Here is a 21,038-nt window from a genome sequence, read left to right on the forward strand (position 1 = left end):
GGACTTCCCCCGATCGCCATGAGTTTTCAAAGATAATGGCCAATGTCTCTGCAATCACATCCGCCAACTCCTTTAGCGCTCTCGGATGCAGCGCATCCGGCCCCATGGACTTGTGCTCGTCCAACTTTTCTAAATAGTCCCGAACCACTTCTTTCTCCACCGAGGGCTGGTCACCTCCTCCCCATGCTGTGCTGCCCAGTGCAGTAGTCTGGGAGCTGACCTTGTTCGTGAAGACAGAGGCAAAAAAAGCATTGAGTACATTAGCTTTTTCCACATCCTCTGTCACTAGGTTGCCTCCCTCATTCAGTAAGGGGCCCACACTTTCCTTGACTTTCTTCTTATTGCTAACATACCTGAAGAAACCCTTCTTGTTACTCTTAACATCTCTTGCTAGCTGAAACTCCAGGTGTGATTTGGCCTTCCTGATTTCACTCCTGCATGCCTGAGCAATATTTTTATACTCTTCCCTGGTCATTTGTCCCATCTTCCACTTCTTGTAAGCTTCTTTTTTGTGTTTAAGATCAGCAAGGATTTCACTGTGAAGCCAAGCTGGTCGCCTGCCATATTTACTATTCTTTCTACACATTGGGATGGTTTGTCCCTGTAACCTCAATACGGATTCTTTAAAATACAGCCAGCTCTCCTGGACTCCTTTCCCCCTCATGTTATTCTCACAGGGGATCCTGCTCATCAGTTCCCTGAGGGAGTCAAAGTCTGCTTTTCTGAAGTCCAGGGTCCGTATTCTGCTGCTCTCCTTTCTTCCCTGTGTCAGGATCCTGAACTCGACCATCTCATGGTCACTGCCTCCCAGGTTCCCATCCACTTTTGCTTCCCCTGCTAATTCTTCCGAGTTTGTGAGCAGCAGGTCAAGAAGAGCTCTGCCCCTAGTTGGTTCCTCCAGCACTTGCACCAGGAAATTGTCCCCTACACTTTCCAAAAACCTCCTGGATTCATTCATGACTTTGGGCCAAGGCATTTCCTGGGAAATTAGTCAGTATCTGGGGAGAATAGCCTGAAGCAAAACTTGTTATTTTGATCAGTCCCTAGGAAATGCCCCAGGCCTCTGTTAGTAGTACAGCAAAATTGTGCTAAAGTTCCACTTGAGAATTTTCATGTTCTCTGCAGATTTGCATACAGTAGGAAGGAGTCTCTGTGGTAGTTCTTCAGGGTCTTCATTTTCACCACACCACAACATGTCCTTACCAAACCTGAGCCAGGTATATTATGTTCGATTTTTTCTTTTTAAAATGGGTGCTGCTCTGACAATGTCTCCACCAGAAAAATATGGAAGGAAATGAGCAAAACACCCACATAATTATTGTTGATAGAACACAGCTGTAATTTTACCAAGAGTGATATATTGTTCAGCCAGCCAGCCATCCACATCTCTGTTAATGAACCAATGATTTTAAAAGTATTTAGTGACCAAAAGAACTGTACAGTCATTTTGCTTGAGAAACAAATAATGTAAAAGACATCTGCTGGACTATGATGATGTGGGAGTAAAAAATTGCTAAGTCTCTAGAGAACAATTAGAATTAGTTTTATTACATTTTTCACGTTATGATTAACATTGTAACTGAAAGAATCAAGCTGTAAATCTGAATTAAAAGGAATTTTAAGAGATACTGAGAAATATAATACTTTACAGAGCAGTCTGTAGAAAGACTATACAATGTGGAGTCAAAAAGACAAGTTTACCCTTGTATTATACAATACATTGATTTGCTTTTGTTCTCTTCTGTATTCAGTCTGGTTCATTTGTTAAAATTGGATTTCAGAGAACTTGTAATTAAGAAGTAGAAATGAATGTATCATCAACATAGATGATTATTGCATTCATTAGATATCTCAGCTATAAAAAATAGTTTACAACAAAACATTCTGAAGTCTTGTGAGAGTCTTAACTATTACAGAAAGCACCAATAAAGAGATATTAATGGAGGGAGGGAGATAAACTGAAAGATTTCTGTACCCTATTCAGTTAATTTGAAAAACATTGATATATCCTGTTAAACTATAAAGATACCCAATATTATCACTCCTTAATTGCATAGTAACTTCATTTGTAGATTTAAAAAATGCAAACTTGTATCACACGGATTCTGAATGGTGTGAACTGTGATGCTTCAGATATATCCAAAAGGTTATAATCCATCAGAGGCTAGAGTAGAAAATAAGAGTTCTGGAAGAGAAAGTAGTACTATTTTAATTGAAGGAAAATGCTTAATTTTTACTTTAACTCACACAAAACAATACCAAATTTCATAGAGATCTTAGTTTTTTTGTACTGGCCTTAGATATTAAGGTGCCAGCACTATTTATGTGTTTCAAATGCCTGTATTTTTAAAGCAGGAATGAAAAGGTTTGACATATGTATAAGTGCATTAAATTACAGAACAGTGTTTTGCACCCTGATGACCTATTCGATTATAAAGTAAGCTGAGACACAGAATCTATTTTGACCTATTATGCGAAGGGCCACCTACGCAGACTCAAGAGGAATGGAGAACATATTAGAATGTTTCTCTCCACCCCTTCTGTGATAGTCTGATTCAATAGTCCAGTCATAGCCAATAATTTCAACAGCTCTTCTATGCAACTTCAGAAAATATTCTCTTTTTCCCTTTTTTTTAAAGCATACCCACGTTATTTAGCACTCTGGCCAGAAATGGCCATCCAGGTTACTACCCAACAGATCACTGGTATTTAATAGAATAATGGCATTTTATCTCTGTGGCTAGTGACCAAGCAATAGAGATATTTAGCCAAATTCAGTCTTGGTGTAAGAAATGCAATTCCATTAATTTCAGTGAAGTTCATCAATTTATATTAGGGCTGAATATGGCCCCCTTCGTGCAAATCTAGAGAATTCCAATTTTCTACTGAACAAAACCATTTTTAAATATTGTGTTGATGCACTGGGCTAGATTGTGGAGTTAACATGTGTGGAGTAAAGATTCATGTGTAATTGTGCTGCCTCAGGAGAAGACTAGAGACCAAAGTGTGACTCAAAGTCACAGCTTATAGATTCATAAATATTAAGGTCAGAAGGGACCATTATGATCATCTAGTCTGACCTCCTGCACAATGCAGGCCACCCACTCCTGCAATTAAACCTCTCACCTATGTCTGAGCAATTGAAGTCCTCAAATCATGGTTTAAAGACTTCAAGGAGCAGAGAATCCTCCAGCAAGTGATCCGTGCCCCATGCTACAGCCTCCCATGGTGCCGCAGCCCCCGTGCCACTCTCAGAAGTGGCTGGCACCACGTCCCTGCAGCTTTGTGGGGCGGGGGGCAGAGGGCTTCGTGCATTGCCCTTGCCTCCAGGCACCGCCCCCCACAGCTCCCATTGTCTGGGAGCAGGGAACCGCAGCCAATGGGAGCTTCGGGGGAAGTACCTGGAGGCGTGGCAAGGGCAGCACGCGGAGCCCTGTGCCCCCTCTCCCCCAGAGCCCGCACAGGGACGTGGTGCTGGCCGCTTCCCGGAATGGCGCAGCACGGCGTGGGGCCAGGGCAGGCATGCAGGGAGCCTGCCCTGGCCCCGGTGCGTGCTGCTGCCACCCTGAAACCGCTTTAGGTAAGTGGCACCAGGCCAGAGCCTGAACCCCTTTTGCACCCTGCCCCACAACTCCCTGCCTGCACCTCACACCCCTCCTGCACCTCAACTCCCTGTCCTGAGCCTCCTGTCGCACCCCACACCCCCCGAACCCCAACCCCCTGCCCTGAGCTCCCTCCTGCACTCTGCACCCCTCTTGCACCCCAACCCCCTTCCCTGAGCCCCCTCATATGCCCCACACCCCTCCTCTGCCCCAATCCCTTTCCCTGAGCCTGTTCCTGCACTCCGCACCCCTCCTGCACCCCAACCCCCTTCCCTGAGCCCCCTCATATACCCCGCACCCCTCCTCTGCCCCAATCCCTTTCCCTGAGCCTGTTCCTGCACACCGCACCCCCACACACACACCCCGCACTCCCTTCCACATCCCAACCCCCTGCCCCAGCCCTGCATACAATTTCCCCACCCAGATGTGGCCCTCAGCCCAAAAAGTTTGCCCACCCTGGCTCTAGTAGCTTTCTTCCCCAATGTGATTTTTGCCCAGACTGACTGTCTTATTCATTCCATCGCTTCTTATTTCTTTATAGTCTACCTCATCATCAATATACAATGCTACTCCACCACCTTTGCCTTTATTTCTGTCTTTCCTGAACAGCACATACCCTTCAATACCTGCACTCCAGTCATGACTACTATTCCACCATGTTTTTGTTATCCCTATAATATCTGGTTTCACTTCCTGCACCAATAGCTCTAGTTCCTCCATTTTGTTACCTAGGCTTCTCGCATTGGTGTACAAACATCTTAATTTTTGCTGTTTGGCCTCACTCACATTCTGTACCCAATTAGGCACGGTCATTCTACCGCCAGTATCACCTATTAGACTGGTATCTACACTACCCTTCCTCCTTATGTCCATTCTCCTACCCACGGCTGTATCCTTTCTTACTTTGTTTTCTTCCCTCTCAGTGCTAAAATCCGGCGTGGAGATTACCTGGACATCTCCCAACCATCTCCCCCAAATTCCTAGTTTAAAGCTCTCTTAATCTGTTGTGCCAGCCTCCATCCTAGAAGTCTATTTCCCTCCCTACTCAGGTGAAGTCCATCCCGAGAGAACTGTCCTCTGTCCATGAACTCCTCCCAGTGGCCATACATCCCAAAGCCCTCCTCATAGCACCACTGCCTAAGCAATCTATTGATAGTCATAATCTTGTCACACCTTTGTTGCCCTTCTCTAGGAACAGGCAGAATCCCACTAAAGATCACCTGAGCCTCGATTTCCTTAAGCATCTTCCCCAGCCTAGCATAGTCTCCCTTGATACGTTCCAGCGAGAATCTACTGGTATCATTTGTTCCCACAAGATAACTAGGGGATTCTTTAGGATCCTTTTCAACCTCAGGTCAACATCCCAAATCTTAGCATCTGGAAGACAGCACACCCTTCTATTCTCTGGATCAGCTCTGGTTACAGCCCTGTCTATTCTTCTCAGTAAAGAGTCCCCGATCACGTAGACCTGCCTTTTCCTGGTGACTGTGCTATTCTCCAGTCTATCCCCTGTTCCCTCTGGCTGAAAGTTCTTTCTATTCCTGTTCTCCCTTGTAATCCTCTTCAACCCATCCTGTATCCTCCTGGGGCTCATATTTGGTGTAGTCTCCATTGACTCTTCCCCTTTTCCTATAGGACTAGCTTAATCCCTTCTTCCCTCTTTTCCAGGGCAGGACAAAGCTGCACCAGCCTGCACCTTTGACTTTAGAAAAGTTTTCTAACTTCTTTTTTTGGACTCATATCTCCAAAACAAATTAACCTGCAAACTCAAAAGTGCTAGTGCTGTGGCTTAATTTGGTATGGGCACAGGGGTCTGCCTATGCAGAACAAGTTGTAGATCAGGGCTGTTATATGTTTTGTTTTGTTTTACTCTTGCTGAGGAGAGGTGCCTCAGTGTTACTTTGTGAAGTTAATATGGGAATTTTATGAAGACCTATAATATACAAGGATTGTGATGAGAGGGGTGCACATACCCTACATTAAGATAGGCAGGGAAGGGGTAAACTAGGGGTTCATTAGAGCAAGGTGATAAAGAAGAAGCCATCTTTCCTTTTCAGCCTGTAAGGAAACTCCTAGGGCTGGACCAGGTCAGGAAGCAAGGAGAAACTAGGAAATTGACCGCCTTGCATATAATATACTTCTTAAAATAAAGTTGTTTATTTTGGGTCCCCTGATGAAGTTGTCTCTCTTTTATTTTCAATTTTTGTTGTTGCTTGTTGTTACTTGAACCAGTGGTTCCCAAACTTGTTCCGCCGCTTGTGCAGGGAAAGCCCCTGGCAGGCCAGGCCGATTTGTTTACTTGCCGCGTCTGCAGGTTCGGCCGATCGCGGCTCCCAGTGGCTGTGGTTCGTTTCCAGCAGCTCCCATTGGCCTGGAGCAGTGAACCATGGCCAATGGGAGCCGCGATTGGCCAAACCTGCGGACGTGGCAGGTAAACAAATCGGCCCAGCCCGCCAGGGGCTTTCCCCGCACAAGCGGTGGAACAAGTTTGGGAACCACTGACTTGAACCAACCTCAAGACAGCTTCAGTTCTGACTCCAGGCACATTGGGTTAAGAAGGAGAAGCACCTCCGTGCATAGGCACTATGCAATATTTTTTGTTTTTATTTCTCTTTGTTTTTACATGCTTTCTTGCTACTCATAGCTATTGCCTGGGTCACTCTCATACAGAGTTGTTGTACTGTATATGGGAAAAGTAAATGTATCTTTAAATGTTTATCAATATAAACAAACTTCCTGCTGATTCCAGACTCAGCAGTTGCAGCAGCTCAGCTGAGCCTGTGGTAGGAGGGACATGGATATGGGGCAGGAAACTTGGAGAAAGCTTAGAGGTATGTGAGCCTAGGTGCGGGTAGGTGACAGACAGGATATTGATGGATGACATTAAGCCCTACTCCCTGGCCTTGTAATAGAGAGCGGCTATATGGCAAGCAGAAGAGAGGGAGAAGGGCAGAACAATGGTGGATTTATAGTGGGGTATTGTGACGTTCTCCTCTGGTGTTATCTGAACCAGTGATCTGTTAGGCCTCTCCAATCCTTGACTCTGGGAGCCAGCCTTACCCTGCTGTGCTATGAGAACCCCCACTCCTGGGCTGTTCACGCACAGCCTCTGGTATGTAAGCTGCTCTTAGCAACTTGCAAGCGAATGACACTAGCCAATATCTCCGGTCCCAGACACGACTCTAGGAACCTCCGTCTTGCAGTGTCCAGTTATGCCCACTGGACACTGCAAGCTTATATAAATTTGTCAATTTAACAAAGAAATTGATATGTACCAGGCTTGTTATTCCAATGGGAGCCCCTGACACACTTTCAAACCAAATGCACTGCTTCAGGTAGAATAAACAAACAAATTTATTAACTATAAAGATAGATCTTCAGTGATTATAAGTCAAAGCATAACAAGTCAGATTTGATCAAATGAAATAAAAGCAAAGCACATTCTAAGATGATCTTAACACTATCAATGTCCTTACAAACGTAGATGCTTCTCACTACAGGCTCGCTGGTTACTTTTCAGTCAGGCTCTCTCCTTTGATCAGCGCTTCAGTCGCTTGGTGATGGTGGTGGCTGTAGATGTATGTGGGAGAGAGAGAGCATGGCAAAATGTCTCTCCCTTTTATCATATCCTTTCTTTCCTCTTGGCTTTGCCCCTTCAGAGTCAGGTGAGCATTACCTCATCATAGTCCCAAACTACCCAAAGAAAGGGGGTGACTCCCTCGAGGGGCTAACAGATTCTTGTGTTGCTGCCTAAGACAATGTCCATTGTTCCTGTGAGGCTGGGCTGGGTTTGTCCCATCCATGCCCTGACGAGGTGTGAACTGCCTCTCTGTTCTTGGAGAGTTTTTGCATGGGCTTGCTTTAAGCCATGAGGATACATTTTCAGCCTCATAACTGTATACATGAAATTACAACCTATAACCTTTCTATAACATTACTGTAAAAATTACTACAACATCACTATAACAACCATGCTCAGTGCATTATGAGCCTTCTGAAGACACCCAACATGAGAAACTTTGCATTGGATTCCACACAATCGTTTTATAAAGATGAACATGGGGGTGTAGGGTGTTTCCCTGAGGTACAGAGCGTCACAGGTATAGTACTGGGGGACGTGGAAGTGAGGTGCATTGAATTAAAGGAGGCACAGAAGGGGATGCAGGAAAGGGCAGAGTCTTCTCTATGCATAAAACTTCAAATGCTCAACATATACTAGATTTAAAACTTTAAGCCTCTTAGGGTGATGAGAGGCTTTTATATAGATTTAAACCTTTCTTCTCCCCATCTCTCTCACAAAGATAATTTTCCCTCAAATGCACATCTACAAATGCACACCACTAGTGGACTTGCAAAGTCTGCAGGAGGGCAGCCTTGCTTTGGGGAGCCTCGTAAGTTCTATTAGAGCAGGGCTCTGCTCCTCTAGTCTATATTCATTGAGTTGATTTAAAGGTTTGTCTTCATTTCAAACAAACACTTATTCACAAACATCATTTTATTGGAAGTGTTAAGGGTGAAGGTGTGTTTCATTGCAGTTCAGCTAAAAATTTCCATGACCAAAAAAAACCCACACAAACCTCACCACCACTCTCTTTACAAAAATCCAAACATTAAAAAGTCTGAAAAAATTAACAGTTAAAGGCTTTCTAGTGCTATACAATTGTTCAGCTCTATCCCCGCATACACTTTATTACAGACCCAGTCTTAATTGTGCTATCTTGTTTTATTCTGTAATGGAAATAGGGTATGGATGTATACTGTTGCCTTTACATAAAGTTTATTAAATGTGTAAATACAAATTTTGAAAGAAAAGTAGTCCTAGGATACTTTGGTATGTAATAGTTGCATAAGTTCTAAGTGTGATGTGAGGTGAAGTAGAAAAATAATTTTATTAACAGAATTGGAATGTTTAATCAATTTTTAGCTGTGAAATATGTTTGTGGTGCCACAATTGTATCTAAATAGACTATTTCACTGTATGTATTATAGCAACAAATACACCTAGTGTTTTTTTTTTGTAGTCCATAATGTTGTAATGAACATGTTAGAAAATTAGAACTGAATTACTTTACTCGGAAATCAACAAGAAATTCATTTTGATTTATGAATATAGTTTTGCAGATTTTAGAGAACAAAGTTAAAGTTGTTGAGGGCAGTACAAGTGATAGTGAATGATGAAGAACTATATGGCAGTGGGGAACTACCTGCATACCTTAAATGTTAATTTCCAAATTTAATATCCAAGTTTTTTAAAGGTGGAGGAGTTTTGTAAAGAAGGTATAATTATATAGATAACATTAGGTGAACTTCATTAGAAGACATTTTCAACAGTAACACTTTCTAATCCTTTTTGTTGTGAATAATCTTTTTTTTAAACCAAAGAGTATTTAGCATTTTTCTTAACTCTAAGGAGACTTAACTGTTCTGGAAGGAGGAGTTTGAATCTCATTTGCACCACAAGCATTGCTTTCCCTGTGGCATTTTCCCATCTGCCTCACCCAGTTGTTAAAATCTCTCTGACCTGAGTATGCACTGTCAATCAGATCACACTGGGTGTTGATTTGGTGAGCATGAATAATATCCTTAAACAAAAAGAAAAGGAGTACTTTTCGCACCTTAGAGACTAACAAATTTATTTGAGCATAAGCTTTCGTGAGTTACAGCTCACTTCATCGGATACAGACTAACACGGCTGCTACTCTGAAACCTATCCTTAAACAGTATTTGCTGTGCTCAGTGCCTTCCAGGAATTGTAGGAAGCAGTGAAACTTATTCATATTCTTTCCAGAATCCAGAAAAATGAATAATTCTTTCTTCGACTTTTGGATCCCCCTACCTATAAACTGACCTGGTTTACTTTATGAGCTATATTAAGATAGTTGTAGCATTATAGGGTGTGATCTTGCTCCCACTGAAGCCAGTGGCAAAACTTCCAACCTATTTCAATGGGAACAGGGTAGACTCTCTCTCTCGCTCTCTCTATATATATACACACATGCGCACACACACAATTTGCTTTCCATTTGCCTTTATTTTCCATGTTCTTTGGAGCTTACATTCTGTGATTCACTCACAGTAGGCCTGTTTTAAATACACAGTAAAATTAAATGAATGTATGTTAAGGGTACAAAATGGCCTTTGAGAGAATATGCTCATGTTCAACCCTTATTTGGCATTACTGTTGATTGATTGAATATTATTTGCTGGTACTGAGTAACACTGTGGTGATTCCTTCAAATGTTTTTTGATATATTATTTTATGCAACAGCAACATCAAAGTTATAAATGGGTGACCACACACTTCAGCAGTGTGAAATGTCAGAACACTTGACTCTTTCCTTCTTTCTTGTAGTTTTCTCATCTAATTTTTTTACACCTGTTGGTAACTTCTTGCCACACTTACTTCTGTCTATTCCCATGGACCCGCCTGTGGTCCAATTGACAGAACACTGTACTATGACTCAGACATGGGTTTTATTCCCAGCTATGCCATTGACTGTGACATTGGGCAAGCCATCCTTGCTGTATTTCACTTTTGCTATCTGTAAAATGGGGTAATTCTTATTCACCTTTTAAAATTACTTTGAATCCAAAGATATCAAAGGGCTATACAAGTGCTACATATTAACATCTGTGATACTAAGCCAGAAAGTGTTAAGAAAAAAAATCACCATTTATTTCCAGGAATTAAATCTCTAGTCCACTTTTTTTGGAGCAATAGCTTCAAAAAGGGATCTTGGAAGAAGGTATCTACTTAATTTCCACAATGACTTTTTAATATTTCTACCAGTCCTTAGCCTGACAGGAGCACAGTTTTTTCACATGAGGAGTCAGTGTCAGATTTCTGACTTGTAGTAATAACTACATACTTGAGAATTTTCCCTTCCTGAACTGGACTTATTTTTTTGCATGGCCTTGGGGGAAGATGAGCAGGTTGCATTATCTAGAATTGGGTATAGGTGATTTTGTACACATAGCATTTGTTAGGGGGGCTGTATCTCCGGAGGCTTTTGTTCAAATGAACCCAAATTTAGACCACTAACCCTACTCTGCACCCCCAGGAGGCGCACAAAATTTCAAGACAATCTGAGTCAGCACGTGGATTTTCGAGTACTTTTAATCAGTAAATGACTTAACATTAACTACTGTTACTGTGCTGTAATACAATATTCTGCTTTTAAGTATTATATATAAGGTCTGTAATAAAAGAGTGCCAATGCAGCACTTTCTAATAATGCAAAAAATTCATCTATAGTTGTTTATAAGGTATATGAACCTTTATGTTAAAATACAGATTATGCAACTGCAGACTAGACTCTTGATAAACAGCTCATTTAAGTCAATGGGAATCTCTACGGGCACCAATGGTCTTCCAATCAGGCCCTTATTTTATTATTTAACATATATGAAAACTAAGCTGTAAATCTGTATGGTTTTACTGAGAGAGCCTATTTGTTGGTTAAAGGACAATAATTAAAAATATTGATACAAAAGCAGCTGAGATTAAAGTGTGTAAGTGCATGTAACTGAAGTTAAGGTACATTAATTGAATCATGTAGAAGTCTTTCATCACCAAGTGATGTGAAAGAGAAGTAGTAATTCAACATGTCAATACCAGTAAAACAATTTAATCTCTGTGGGATAAGAATGGGACTTTAATGTGCAGATTAAAGAGCTCAAATCAATAATGGGAAGTCATTATCTCCGGTAGGGAGAGAAGTATGCAACATCTTTTTCAGAAGTTTATAGTTGCTTACACATTAAGCATCAGAAGCAGGTTTTAATGTTGAACAATGCTGTGTAGAATAGGTTTCTTCTGAATTATTTAAAATATTTTCCATTACGTTACTGAAGTCACAAGGTCATCCCAAGTAGTGGTTTACACAATGAAGGGTTATTGTTAAACTCAGTTAGTGGTCATTATGAGTACATAAGTCCACCAGTCATACAGGTCTAGAGGCAATGCCATGGCAGGGAGCTATAGGCCAATTTAACTAGTCCATGCAATTAATGGATGTAAAAGGACTTGCCCTGGGAACTACAGTAAATTAAGCTGTTCAGGGCAGGAGACTTGTCTTATCTGCTTTTTACAGCTATATGCACATTGTTGACACTAAAGTAAATAATTATAAAGGCAATAATAACAAATGCAGAGGACAGAGCTTATCACAGTGCAAAGCATCTGCAAGAATATACCCATTTCTGAACACCACATCACTAGAGAGATATTGACAGTGGTGGTAATTCAAAGAAGAGTAACAAAAATGTTCAGGAGTTTGTAATTCTGACTTAAGAGGAAAGGTTAGGAAAAGCTTGGTTTACTGATGATCTAGGAGTAGTGGTGCATAAGATTCTACCGATACTTGGAAGGTGTTATCATCGAGGGAGAGGAATTATATGCTGTGGTACATGAAGGCATAATTAGGAATAATGGGATAAAAGAAAAAATGTAATCTGTATAATAGGGAACAATCCGGCATGAACAAGATGAATACGAGTTTTTCACTTTCAGCATCTGTGAATCAAAGCATAGGAAAGATGTTCACCCCTTAAACTCTCAACAATTCATTAAAATCCATCCTATGTTTTTCCTGTGTTCAGTAGAAACCAGCTTGCTTTCCACTATCTTTCCCAAATTTAAAGTTCTTAGGGCCTGATTCTCCCTGGCTTTTATCTTGTGTAGTTATTTGCACCTGTGCAAAATCAGGATGCAAAAACTCTACCATGGTAGAATGGTAGGGTTGGTGTTTTCCATCCACTTTGCACTGGCATATATAACTATGCAAGATAGTAGAGAATCAGAGTAGAAAAACAGGTTTCAATAAATGTCAAGTTCATCTCAGCTCTTCATCTTTCAGCAGAGGACTTAGTTTGATGAGGTATCAGATGAGACCTTGGAAACAGAGGGCCTGTGTGCACTTTGTCTACATTAAAGATCCCACAGTATTTTAATAAAACAAGTAGTTTGACCCAGTGGCTTTAGCTAAAATTTCCCCTTCCTTAATGCTGTTTGAGATGTGTACACTTTAACCCTAAAGCGATTGCATTTCAGCAGTATTGCATATAGGAGGCACTGCAATAAAAGGTGCTATGTAAATTATTTCAAAATTCTGCTTCATTAACGATCTGGTGTTTCCATTCCATTGGCTGAACAACCACTACCTATTCTCTCCCTACCTTTTCAGTATAGCCACAGGTTGCTGGCAAGATAGCAATTAATCTCCATCATCCTCTTGTCCTCTACATCAAAGGCCTGGACTGACTAATGCCTCAGCCTGGGAAACAAGTGGAGGAAGGAATAATAACTTTTTATATTCAGGTTTCAGAGTAGCAGCCGTGTTAGTCTGTATTTGCAAAAAGAAAAGGAGTGGCACTAAAGTGCCACTCGTACTCCTTTTCTTTTTATATTCAGTCCCCTCACTGAGTCATTCCATCTGCCCTGATTTGTTCCCTCCACCTTGCTGGTTTTCTCGCATAGTGTTCTCCACAGGAAAAACAAAAACCAGCAGGCAAACAATTTTTGGCTAGGGAGTGAGGGACTTAATGAATTAGGAAAAGACAGAGAATCATAGGTGCTGGAACAAGGGATGCTACAGCACCCCCTTTCTTTAAGTAGTTTCCATCATATACAGTACAGAGTTTACAGTTTGGTTCAGTGGCTCTCAACACCCCCACTATGCAAATTGTTCCAGCAGCCCTGCAGAGAATGCAGGCTTGGGTCAGATTAAAAGGGGGGGGGGGGAAGAGGCACATGGTTGTATCCCGTGTGTGTAGGCGCGCTGGAGTTTGAGAGGAAGAGGAGGGCAGGAATGGAGGATCAACCAGCAATCGGTGAACAACAGGAGTTACTCCGCTCCAGCCAGTGGAGTTGCACCTGCCTAGGCAAGCGGAGAATGCAGCCTGTTGTGCCCTGTGAGAGTGGGGGGGATTTCAGGCGCGTTGTGGGGCAGGCGGATGTGGATCAGGCACCTGGAGCCCAGATGCGGGCGGGGAAGGGCTCAGCAGGGGGACGCCCGCGCTGGAACCAGCGAGCGGAGAGAGGACCGGAGCGGGTCTGTCTCGTTCTCTCTGCAGCCAGTTCCCCGGCGAGAGGGATTCTCCCTCTCGGCGGCACAGCCAGGGACCCGCCGCCGCCCCTGCCCCGCTCCCTTCTCCTCTCCCGAGGGAGCGGGCAGAGTTCTGCCTGCGCCTTTCCCAGCGGTGGCGGTGGCGCTGCTGAGCAGAGCCGGGCGCTGGGCGCCGGCCGCCCGCCCGCGCTCCCCTTGGCACCCCCTCCCCGGCCGGCCGGCTGGCTGGCTGGCTGTGCGCAGGGCGAACATGGCGGCGGAGGCGGTGGGGCGGGACACTCTACCTGAGCACTGGTCCTATGGCGTCTGCAGGGACGGCCGGGTGTTCTTCATCGAGTAAGGCGCGGAGAAGGGGGTGGGTGTGGGGGGGTCCGGCCGGGGCTGCCCCTCCCCGCCCGCGGCTGCCCGTCACTAACAGGTGCATGTTTTCCGCTTCTCCCTCCTAGTGACCTGACCCGCTCCACTACTTGGCTGCATCCTCGCACCGAGGAGCCCGTCAACTCCGGCCACATGATCCGCTCAGGTGGGTGCCCGCCCGGGGGGGTGGGGTGTGTCGCGTGGCGGGCGGGGGAGGAGTGGGTAACGACCGTTGTGTGGCGGGGGCGCGGGGGGAATCTCGCGCCCTTCCCAACCACCCCCCCCTTTCGCCGGACCGGGAGGCACCTTCAGGGCACCAAGTTCTCACTCCCCCCGTTCCCCCCCTTTGTTCTGCCTCCCCAGATCTGCCCCGCGGCTGGGAGGAGGGGTTCTCCGAAGAGGGAGCCAGCTACTTCATCGAGTGAGTACCTCGCTGCCCGGCCCCCGCCGGCGGGGCGCCCCCCCCCTCCGCCCCCAGGGCGCCGCGCGGAGGGACGGAGCCCCTTGTTTTACGGCGCGCAGGGGGATGGTCGGTTTCTGCGCGTGTGAAATGGCTCCCGCAGCCTACGCTTGGCTCCTGTTTAATGATTACCGGCAGGGAAAGCGCAAAGAAAGGCGGCGGGGAGCTGGTCGCTTGGAAAGGGGGGAAAGGACCCGGACGGGAGATGGAAATCCAGAGTCTCTAGCTTTGTCCTGGGCCGGCTCTTGCCCCCCCCCCCCATCTCCTTTGAGATTTCTCTGTGTATTTTTTCCCCAGTGAGAAGCAACAAGTTTCACCGGAGGCGGGGAGGGACGTCTACTCTGGGTGGTGTTTACATTGCAGGTGGGGGCAGCTGGGGCTCTCGCTTGCTGCGCTGGAGTAGCGCGCGGTGGCTGAAACTTGGCGGAGTGTTTTGCTCCCGCTGAATGGAACGTGTTTGGAGCCGCACCGCAGCAACCAAGTGTGTTTTTGAAACAATGCTGCGTGAATGAATAAGGGCGGCTGCGGCTTTTCTTTTTAAATCCGAGTGGATTGTAGTCATTGGTTTAAAAAAAAAACAAAACAAACGGCGGTGTATTCTCAGGATGTTTCTGCGATGAGGCTTTAAATCATAAATGACAGTACAGTAGGATGGGAGGTAATTGAGAAGTGTAACTTTATTCAAAAGCAAATTAACAAGAGCTGGAGGACACCAATGCTATCCTAAAAGCGGGGGTGTGATCACAATTAGGGTGTTTGGAAAGCTGCCGAAAATGTGGGGTACATTGTGTAGGTGTTTATATTTGGGTTTTGATGTTCCTACAGGGAAATTGCAGATGTGGTGTATAAATAAACTCTTGTTGTTGTTTTACACTAGTAGTAATTATATAGATAAGTATTGCAAAGGGGAGAAAGTGGCCTGTCTGTTGTTCAATATAAGCCCAAACTAGGATAACTTTGTCTATATTTCCATGTACATTATGCCAGACCCCCTGCCACCCTGAATCAAATGATGAAGGTGCCATAATGAAGCTATATTTAATACCTACATTGATCTTGTGTAGGATTTGCATTGCTTTTCTCTCTGCCGCATAACCCTATTCATTCCTCCACATTTTTAATCTACTTTTTAAAATCTGTGTTTGGGAGGAAACATGTTAAAATGAACAATAAACTAGAACGGTTGTGGCAGTGCAGTAAAATGGAGGATCTTTATGTCCTAAAAGAAAAAAACCCTCTACCCCTTAGACCTGAAGGAAGGATATTTGCTGCGGGGAAATGTCAATTCTGCAAAACTTGATCCTCTTTCAAAGCTGTGATGCAGCATTACCAGTCACTTCCTGCAAATATTCAGGATGTAGGACTATTTAAAAATAAGTGATCATATGTTGGTCGATACAGGTGAAATAGTTCAGGGATGTTCCAAAGTTAAGAAGATCCCATGAATACTATACACTGAGTATTAGAGCATGCAGCAGAAGTGAAATACTGAGAGGTTGACAACCCAAGGACACAATATGCCTTCAGACTCCTAGGAGATAAATGAAGATCTTAACCCATACGTTGAGTCATTTGGAACCTTCTGAGGTTGTGTACCTGAGGACAGGTGGAGTGGCTTCTGTCTCCTTTGGTATAATAGCTTTGTTTTTTAAAGATATGTTTCTGGGCTCTTGTTTCAATTGAATAGCTTGTAATGGGAGTTGTCTACTGAAAAAGTTTGCCTCTTGGGCTAGGAAATTTCAAGAAAATGGCTGTCCTTTTGCATATCCTATGGCTTTCATGGATGATGTAGTGTTTTTGGGGTGTTCCCAGAAAACCAGTTGTCATTTTACTTATGCAGCATATGACCTTTGAGATCATGTACTCGGATTTGATATTTATGAGATACCTTAGTCATTTTTGTATCCTACAAAATGTTTTGGGTAATTGAGTACTTTGTGTGTTGGCATTCCTTGAAAAACTCCTGCTATATAGAAATTTATTTTCTGTCCTTCTACATGTGTAATGATATATAGTGCCTAATAAGCTTCAGAGAGATTTGTAGGAGCTGGTGCCATTCTGCATCTGCTATGGATGATTTAGGGGGAGAGAAGTAATCCAGTGTTTGTAGGTTGTCATTCCATGAAGAGAGGTTCTTTTCACTTTGCCTGTGCAGACTGCCACGGGACCTAGAAAGTCTTACTTTGGGTTTCTATTCCAGGAAACGTCTCCCAAGGTTCACAGTATATTCATATTCTTTTTTTTAGTTTAATTTATTTTAGTATAGTAGGTTTTACTTCTGTCCTTTTGCTCTCCTTCATAAACATTATTTCTCCCGTTGTAGTTTAGTTTTCCAGTCTGACTTTCTTGAATAATTGATTGCTGATTTTAAGTGTTGACTTTATAAAGGAACACAATTAAAACTTTCCCAAATTGTCCCTTTATCAGTGACTCATCTCTGAAAGTTTGATTTATTTTGGATGTTGTTAATCTCCATTGTCACTTGAAATAATTTAGGAGAAGAATACATATACTTTACACTTTCCGGATTAACATACATGATAATTAGATGCACCTCACAACCATTGAAACACTTTAAAGTTAATTCACTGCATTATACATTAGATGCCATGCAACATTGTCGGTAACTAGTAATACCTGAATGTATACCAGAAAATATCTTACCTTTTTACTCTTGAATTAATAGTGCAGTAACATGATCATGGTAGTAAGAAGGCAATACTTTGATTCAAAAGTAAGGAAGAACTTATTACTGTTTAACCCTGTTCATGGTCTGTTTGCAATTAAAAAAATGCACTGACTCTAAAGGCTTCACTTGGTGATGGGGACTTTAAAAAGGACTCCAATTTGCTTCATCATTATTTAGAAGCTTTGACAATTCTGCATTGTATTACAGATGTGTAACTGTTTTTTGTTTTTTTGTTTGTTTGTTTTTTTTTCAAAAAGCAAGTCTGTTTCAAGATGTGGCAATAGTTACCTGCTTCCTACTATTACTTTTAAGACAGGATCATCTTTTTCTGGTTTTAGAATTGTCATTTTTTTCTTGTTTAATCAACAAAAATTATTATATTAAGTGGGGGAAAAACACTAACAAATGATAGAATAGATTCTTTCTTGAAAAGTGAATCCTTTATGCAATATTTATTTTGACTCTTGAAATTAGAATATCAGTAGCTGAACACTCCAGTTTTTTTGTTGGGCAATTTATTGAAATATGTGGAAACACGTGAATGTTTGTTACGTCATTCCTCTGTACTATTGGTTAAATGAACACTTCTTAATTAACAGTCACACTTAGTAGTTTTACATTTAAAATGAGAAATAATTGAAAAGGATCTTTTCTTCTAGTACCTGTTTAAAAACATTTTATTTGATACCATCTTTCAAGCTTTGTTGACATTTTAAGGAACTAGGTTAATCTATTCAAGTTTCAAGGAATACAAATATTGATAATGTTAAGCAGGCTCCTTTAAAAAACAAAACAAAAACCCACCCCAAGCTAAGCAACCAAACTCTCCAGTGTATTTTTAGCATTTATATAAACTAAGTAGCAATAATAATGTGTCTAACCTAATGTGAAGCAAAATTGGTTGTATTTTCTAGGGTAGAGCCTTCTTGAGTTCAATTTTTGATTAATGAAGGAAGAAATCTATATCTGTAAGGCTGATTAACATTTTTCATCTCATGGGGTCATTGAATGCTGATTTGTGACATAAAAATTAATCAGACCAGTTGAGGAGATGCCTTTCTAAAATGCTGAAAATTCTTGATCTGTTGTTAGAGTACATCAATATCAGATAAAGGAAACAAATCCTTTTAAACACATTGATTCTTTTAAATTCTGCCTGATTAAAATTTATTAAACACACAAGCTTTGTGGAGAAAAGTTGAAACATAATTATTTAACTTGTTGAATTTATATTGCTCTGATTTTTTGAAGACTGAAAACAGAGAGAATACAGTGTTTAGGGTCGCAGAACAGTGTGCTATGTTTAGAGAAGCATTGATTGAGAAGTGATACTGCAATTTGTGTTTTCTGCCTGGGAGCATCATGGTAGGTGGACCTATGAGCGCAGAGTAGAGCTTAAATTGGCATTATTTTCTGTTCTCTAATGATTGGTAGCCTCAAGGACCGTTGCTTTCCATCTAGTCATTATAGGATGAGCACAGCATTAATGAATGAGTGCAGCTGTAGTAGAAGTGAATGAAAGCCCGTTTAGACTTGCTCAGACTGGTTTCAGAAACCTGAGTTACTGGCATGTGCAGGTGAATTGGCTTGGTAAACTCCCTGCTTGGGGTAAAGATAAGGTGAATGCAGGGAAAATACTGAAACAGCTGATTGAAGAAGATACACACATACTTAAGCCTTAACGTGTGTTCATTAGGTTACTGCCTCCACTAGACATCTAAAGGACTTTTAAGCTGAACGAGAACTGGAAGTTCTGTAAATTCTGTTCTTATGTTGCCTTTTTATAGTTTATTAAAAGAACTGAGAGGTATATCTATGTAAAATGCTCTGCCCTCCCAAATAATTCATTTGGATAATTGTAACCGGTCTTTATCTGCCCGTGGTAATACAGAAATATGTATATAACATACCAGAAGAAATTGTGTACTACAGTATTAAAACCTTCGGCAGTAGTGAATAGAATTGACTCTAATGGAACTGGTATGTTTAAATGGCAGCTTTGGTATTGAGAAAACATAGCTGGAAATCAGCACTTAAAATAGCTCAAGATATTTCATCATTGATTTGTTTTTAAGCAATGTCTTTGATCTGTGGCTTATGTACCAACTTTGACTCTTCTTCAGGGAAGATTGATCAGAACAGAGTTGTGTTTGTTTTCAGCTAGAGAGTCATTGTTTATAACAACTATGGTATTATTCTTATTGTGTATCCAATGTTTTCCTGTGTGCTGAAAATATGCATAGCACACCTTTCAGGTGTTTTAGAAACACATGACTCTTACTAGATATTACACAAAAAAACTAGTTCAAAAAAACATTGTTAGGGTTGCAAAGATAAGCAGTCAAACGTTAGGAAATACTAGAATTCTGGTTGCCTGTGCAACCTAAATTCAACCTCCAAATACTTATGCCTTTATTTACATGATGGCATACTATTATTTTTTTTTCTCAACAGGACCCCTGCTATATTTAGTGCTCAGTTAATGAGCAGCTATTCAACATTTTATTCTCTCCTCCTTGCTTAGTGTGTACCTGTAGGCCTTAGTACCACCCTGTGAGTAGATGGGAGAATATGTGGTGGTGGGGGCAGTAGGGATGTGCTTTGATAAACGGTCAGATCTGTGCATCCGATGAAGTGAGCTGTAGCTCACAAAAGCTTATGCTCAAATAAATTTGTTAGTCTCTAAGGTGCCACAAGTACTCCTTTTCTTTTTGCGGATACAGACTAACACAGCTGCTACTCTGAAACCTGTCAGATCTGTGGGCTGTCACAGAGGACTTGTTGAATCTGATGGTGGTCCAAGATGCTTTCCATTCAGGCTAACTGAGGGAACAATTAAATGTCCCTTTTTTAGTGAGAGCTGAAACAGTAGAAGTTACTGCACAAAGACTAGACTGAATGCAAATTCAATATTACGACAACATGGGTTGTCGTAATATCAAATTTAATTTTAAAGAGGTTTAAGAAAAAATTGTATTTAATTAAAATAAGAAAATCTGACTTTTAAATTATTTTTTTAATCATTTAGTTTTTGTGAATTCTAGAAATCAGATGCATTGTCAGGCACCCAGAAAATAAGGAACTCAGTTAGTGACTACCTGTGAAAAGTTGTGATTTAAGTGACTTGGCTAGAATTACATAGAAACTCTGTGGCAAAGGCAGGGATAGAATCTGCTTCTCCATTGCAGCATTCATCTGCCTTAACCATAAAATCATCCTTTCTTTTCCTTCCTGCAATTTCCTGTCTTATTTACTACACACCTTCCAGCTTCTGCAGCAAATGAAGCGACAGCCTCCTTCACACACAACCCTGATTCATCCCCAGAGCAGGTCCATCCTGTGGAAAAAATAGTCTGTGGTCATGTAATCAGATTGTATCATAATGTGTATGCCCAAGGGGGATGAATTATTAAGGTTGCACGGGCTACTTTAATTTGGGTATTTCCTAGGTTTTGATCATTTGACTTTGCAACCTTAATGTTGTTTTAGAGAGAGAGAGAGTGTGTGTGTGTGTGTGTGTAAAATACATTTATAGAGTATAGCATTAGGTTGTAAGCTCCCAGGGTAAGAGACCTGTTTTCCTATTTTGCTGTAAAGTACCTAGCATACTTGTAAGTGCTGTATTTAAATGATAAATAATAACTTGAATTAAAGCACATAGGATCCAAAATCTGGTTGACTGTGTGTGTTTTTGCTAACAGTAAAAGTTCCTTCTTGTTTAAATGACTGACCACCATATGTTGACTGCACTTCAGACATTTTTTCTTTATTTTGTGTTCAAGGTTATCATGAAAGTTATACTAAAAATATCAAAGCATAGGCTTCTAAATTTGTTTTCTATATTTGAGGTAATTTATGGTAAA

At 41.8% G+C, this 21,038-nt stretch overlaps 1 protein-coding gene and 1 long non-coding RNA gene across 7 annotated transcripts in view; one reads left to right on the forward strand and one right to left on the reverse strand.

The window, feature by feature from the left end:
* Positions 1-11,918: 11,918 nt before the first annotated feature.
* LOC141988883 (uncharacterized) lies at positions 11,919-14,022 on the reverse strand. The gene is made up of 3 exons (XR_012639857.1): positions 13,954-14,022; positions 12,780-12,877; positions 11,919-12,117 (listed from the first exon to the last, which is right to left on the reverse strand). It is a non-coding gene; the product is annotated as an uncharacterized LOC141988883 (long non-coding RNA).
* PLEKHA7 (pleckstrin homology domain containing A7) overlaps positions 13,356-21,038 on the forward strand; it is a 268,956-nt gene continuing 261,273 nt past the window's right edge. For 5 of the 6 annotated variants that reach the window (XR_012639855.1, XR_012639856.1, XM_074954934.1 and 2 more), the window contains exons 1-3: positions 13,881-14,005; positions 14,116-14,192; positions 14,390-14,447. Coding sequence is in view for 4 of the 6 variants with exons in the window: in XM_074954934.1 (XP_074811035.1) it covers positions 13,920-14,005; positions 14,116-14,192; positions 14,390-14,447 (221 nt within the window). In the remaining 2 variants the exon portion in view is untranslated. Of the gene's footprint in view, positions 13,485-13,880; positions 14,006-14,115; positions 14,193-14,389; positions 14,448-21,038 lie in introns of those variants that run through there. The other variant, XM_074954938.1, reaches the window with a different exon arrangement.

Source organism: Natator depressus, chromosome 6 (assembly GCF_965152275.1).
Source record: "Natator depressus isolate rNatDep1 chromosome 6, rNatDep2.hap1, whole genome shotgun sequence".
Lineage (NCBI taxonomy): Eukaryota > Metazoa > Chordata > Testudines > Cheloniidae > Natator > Natator depressus.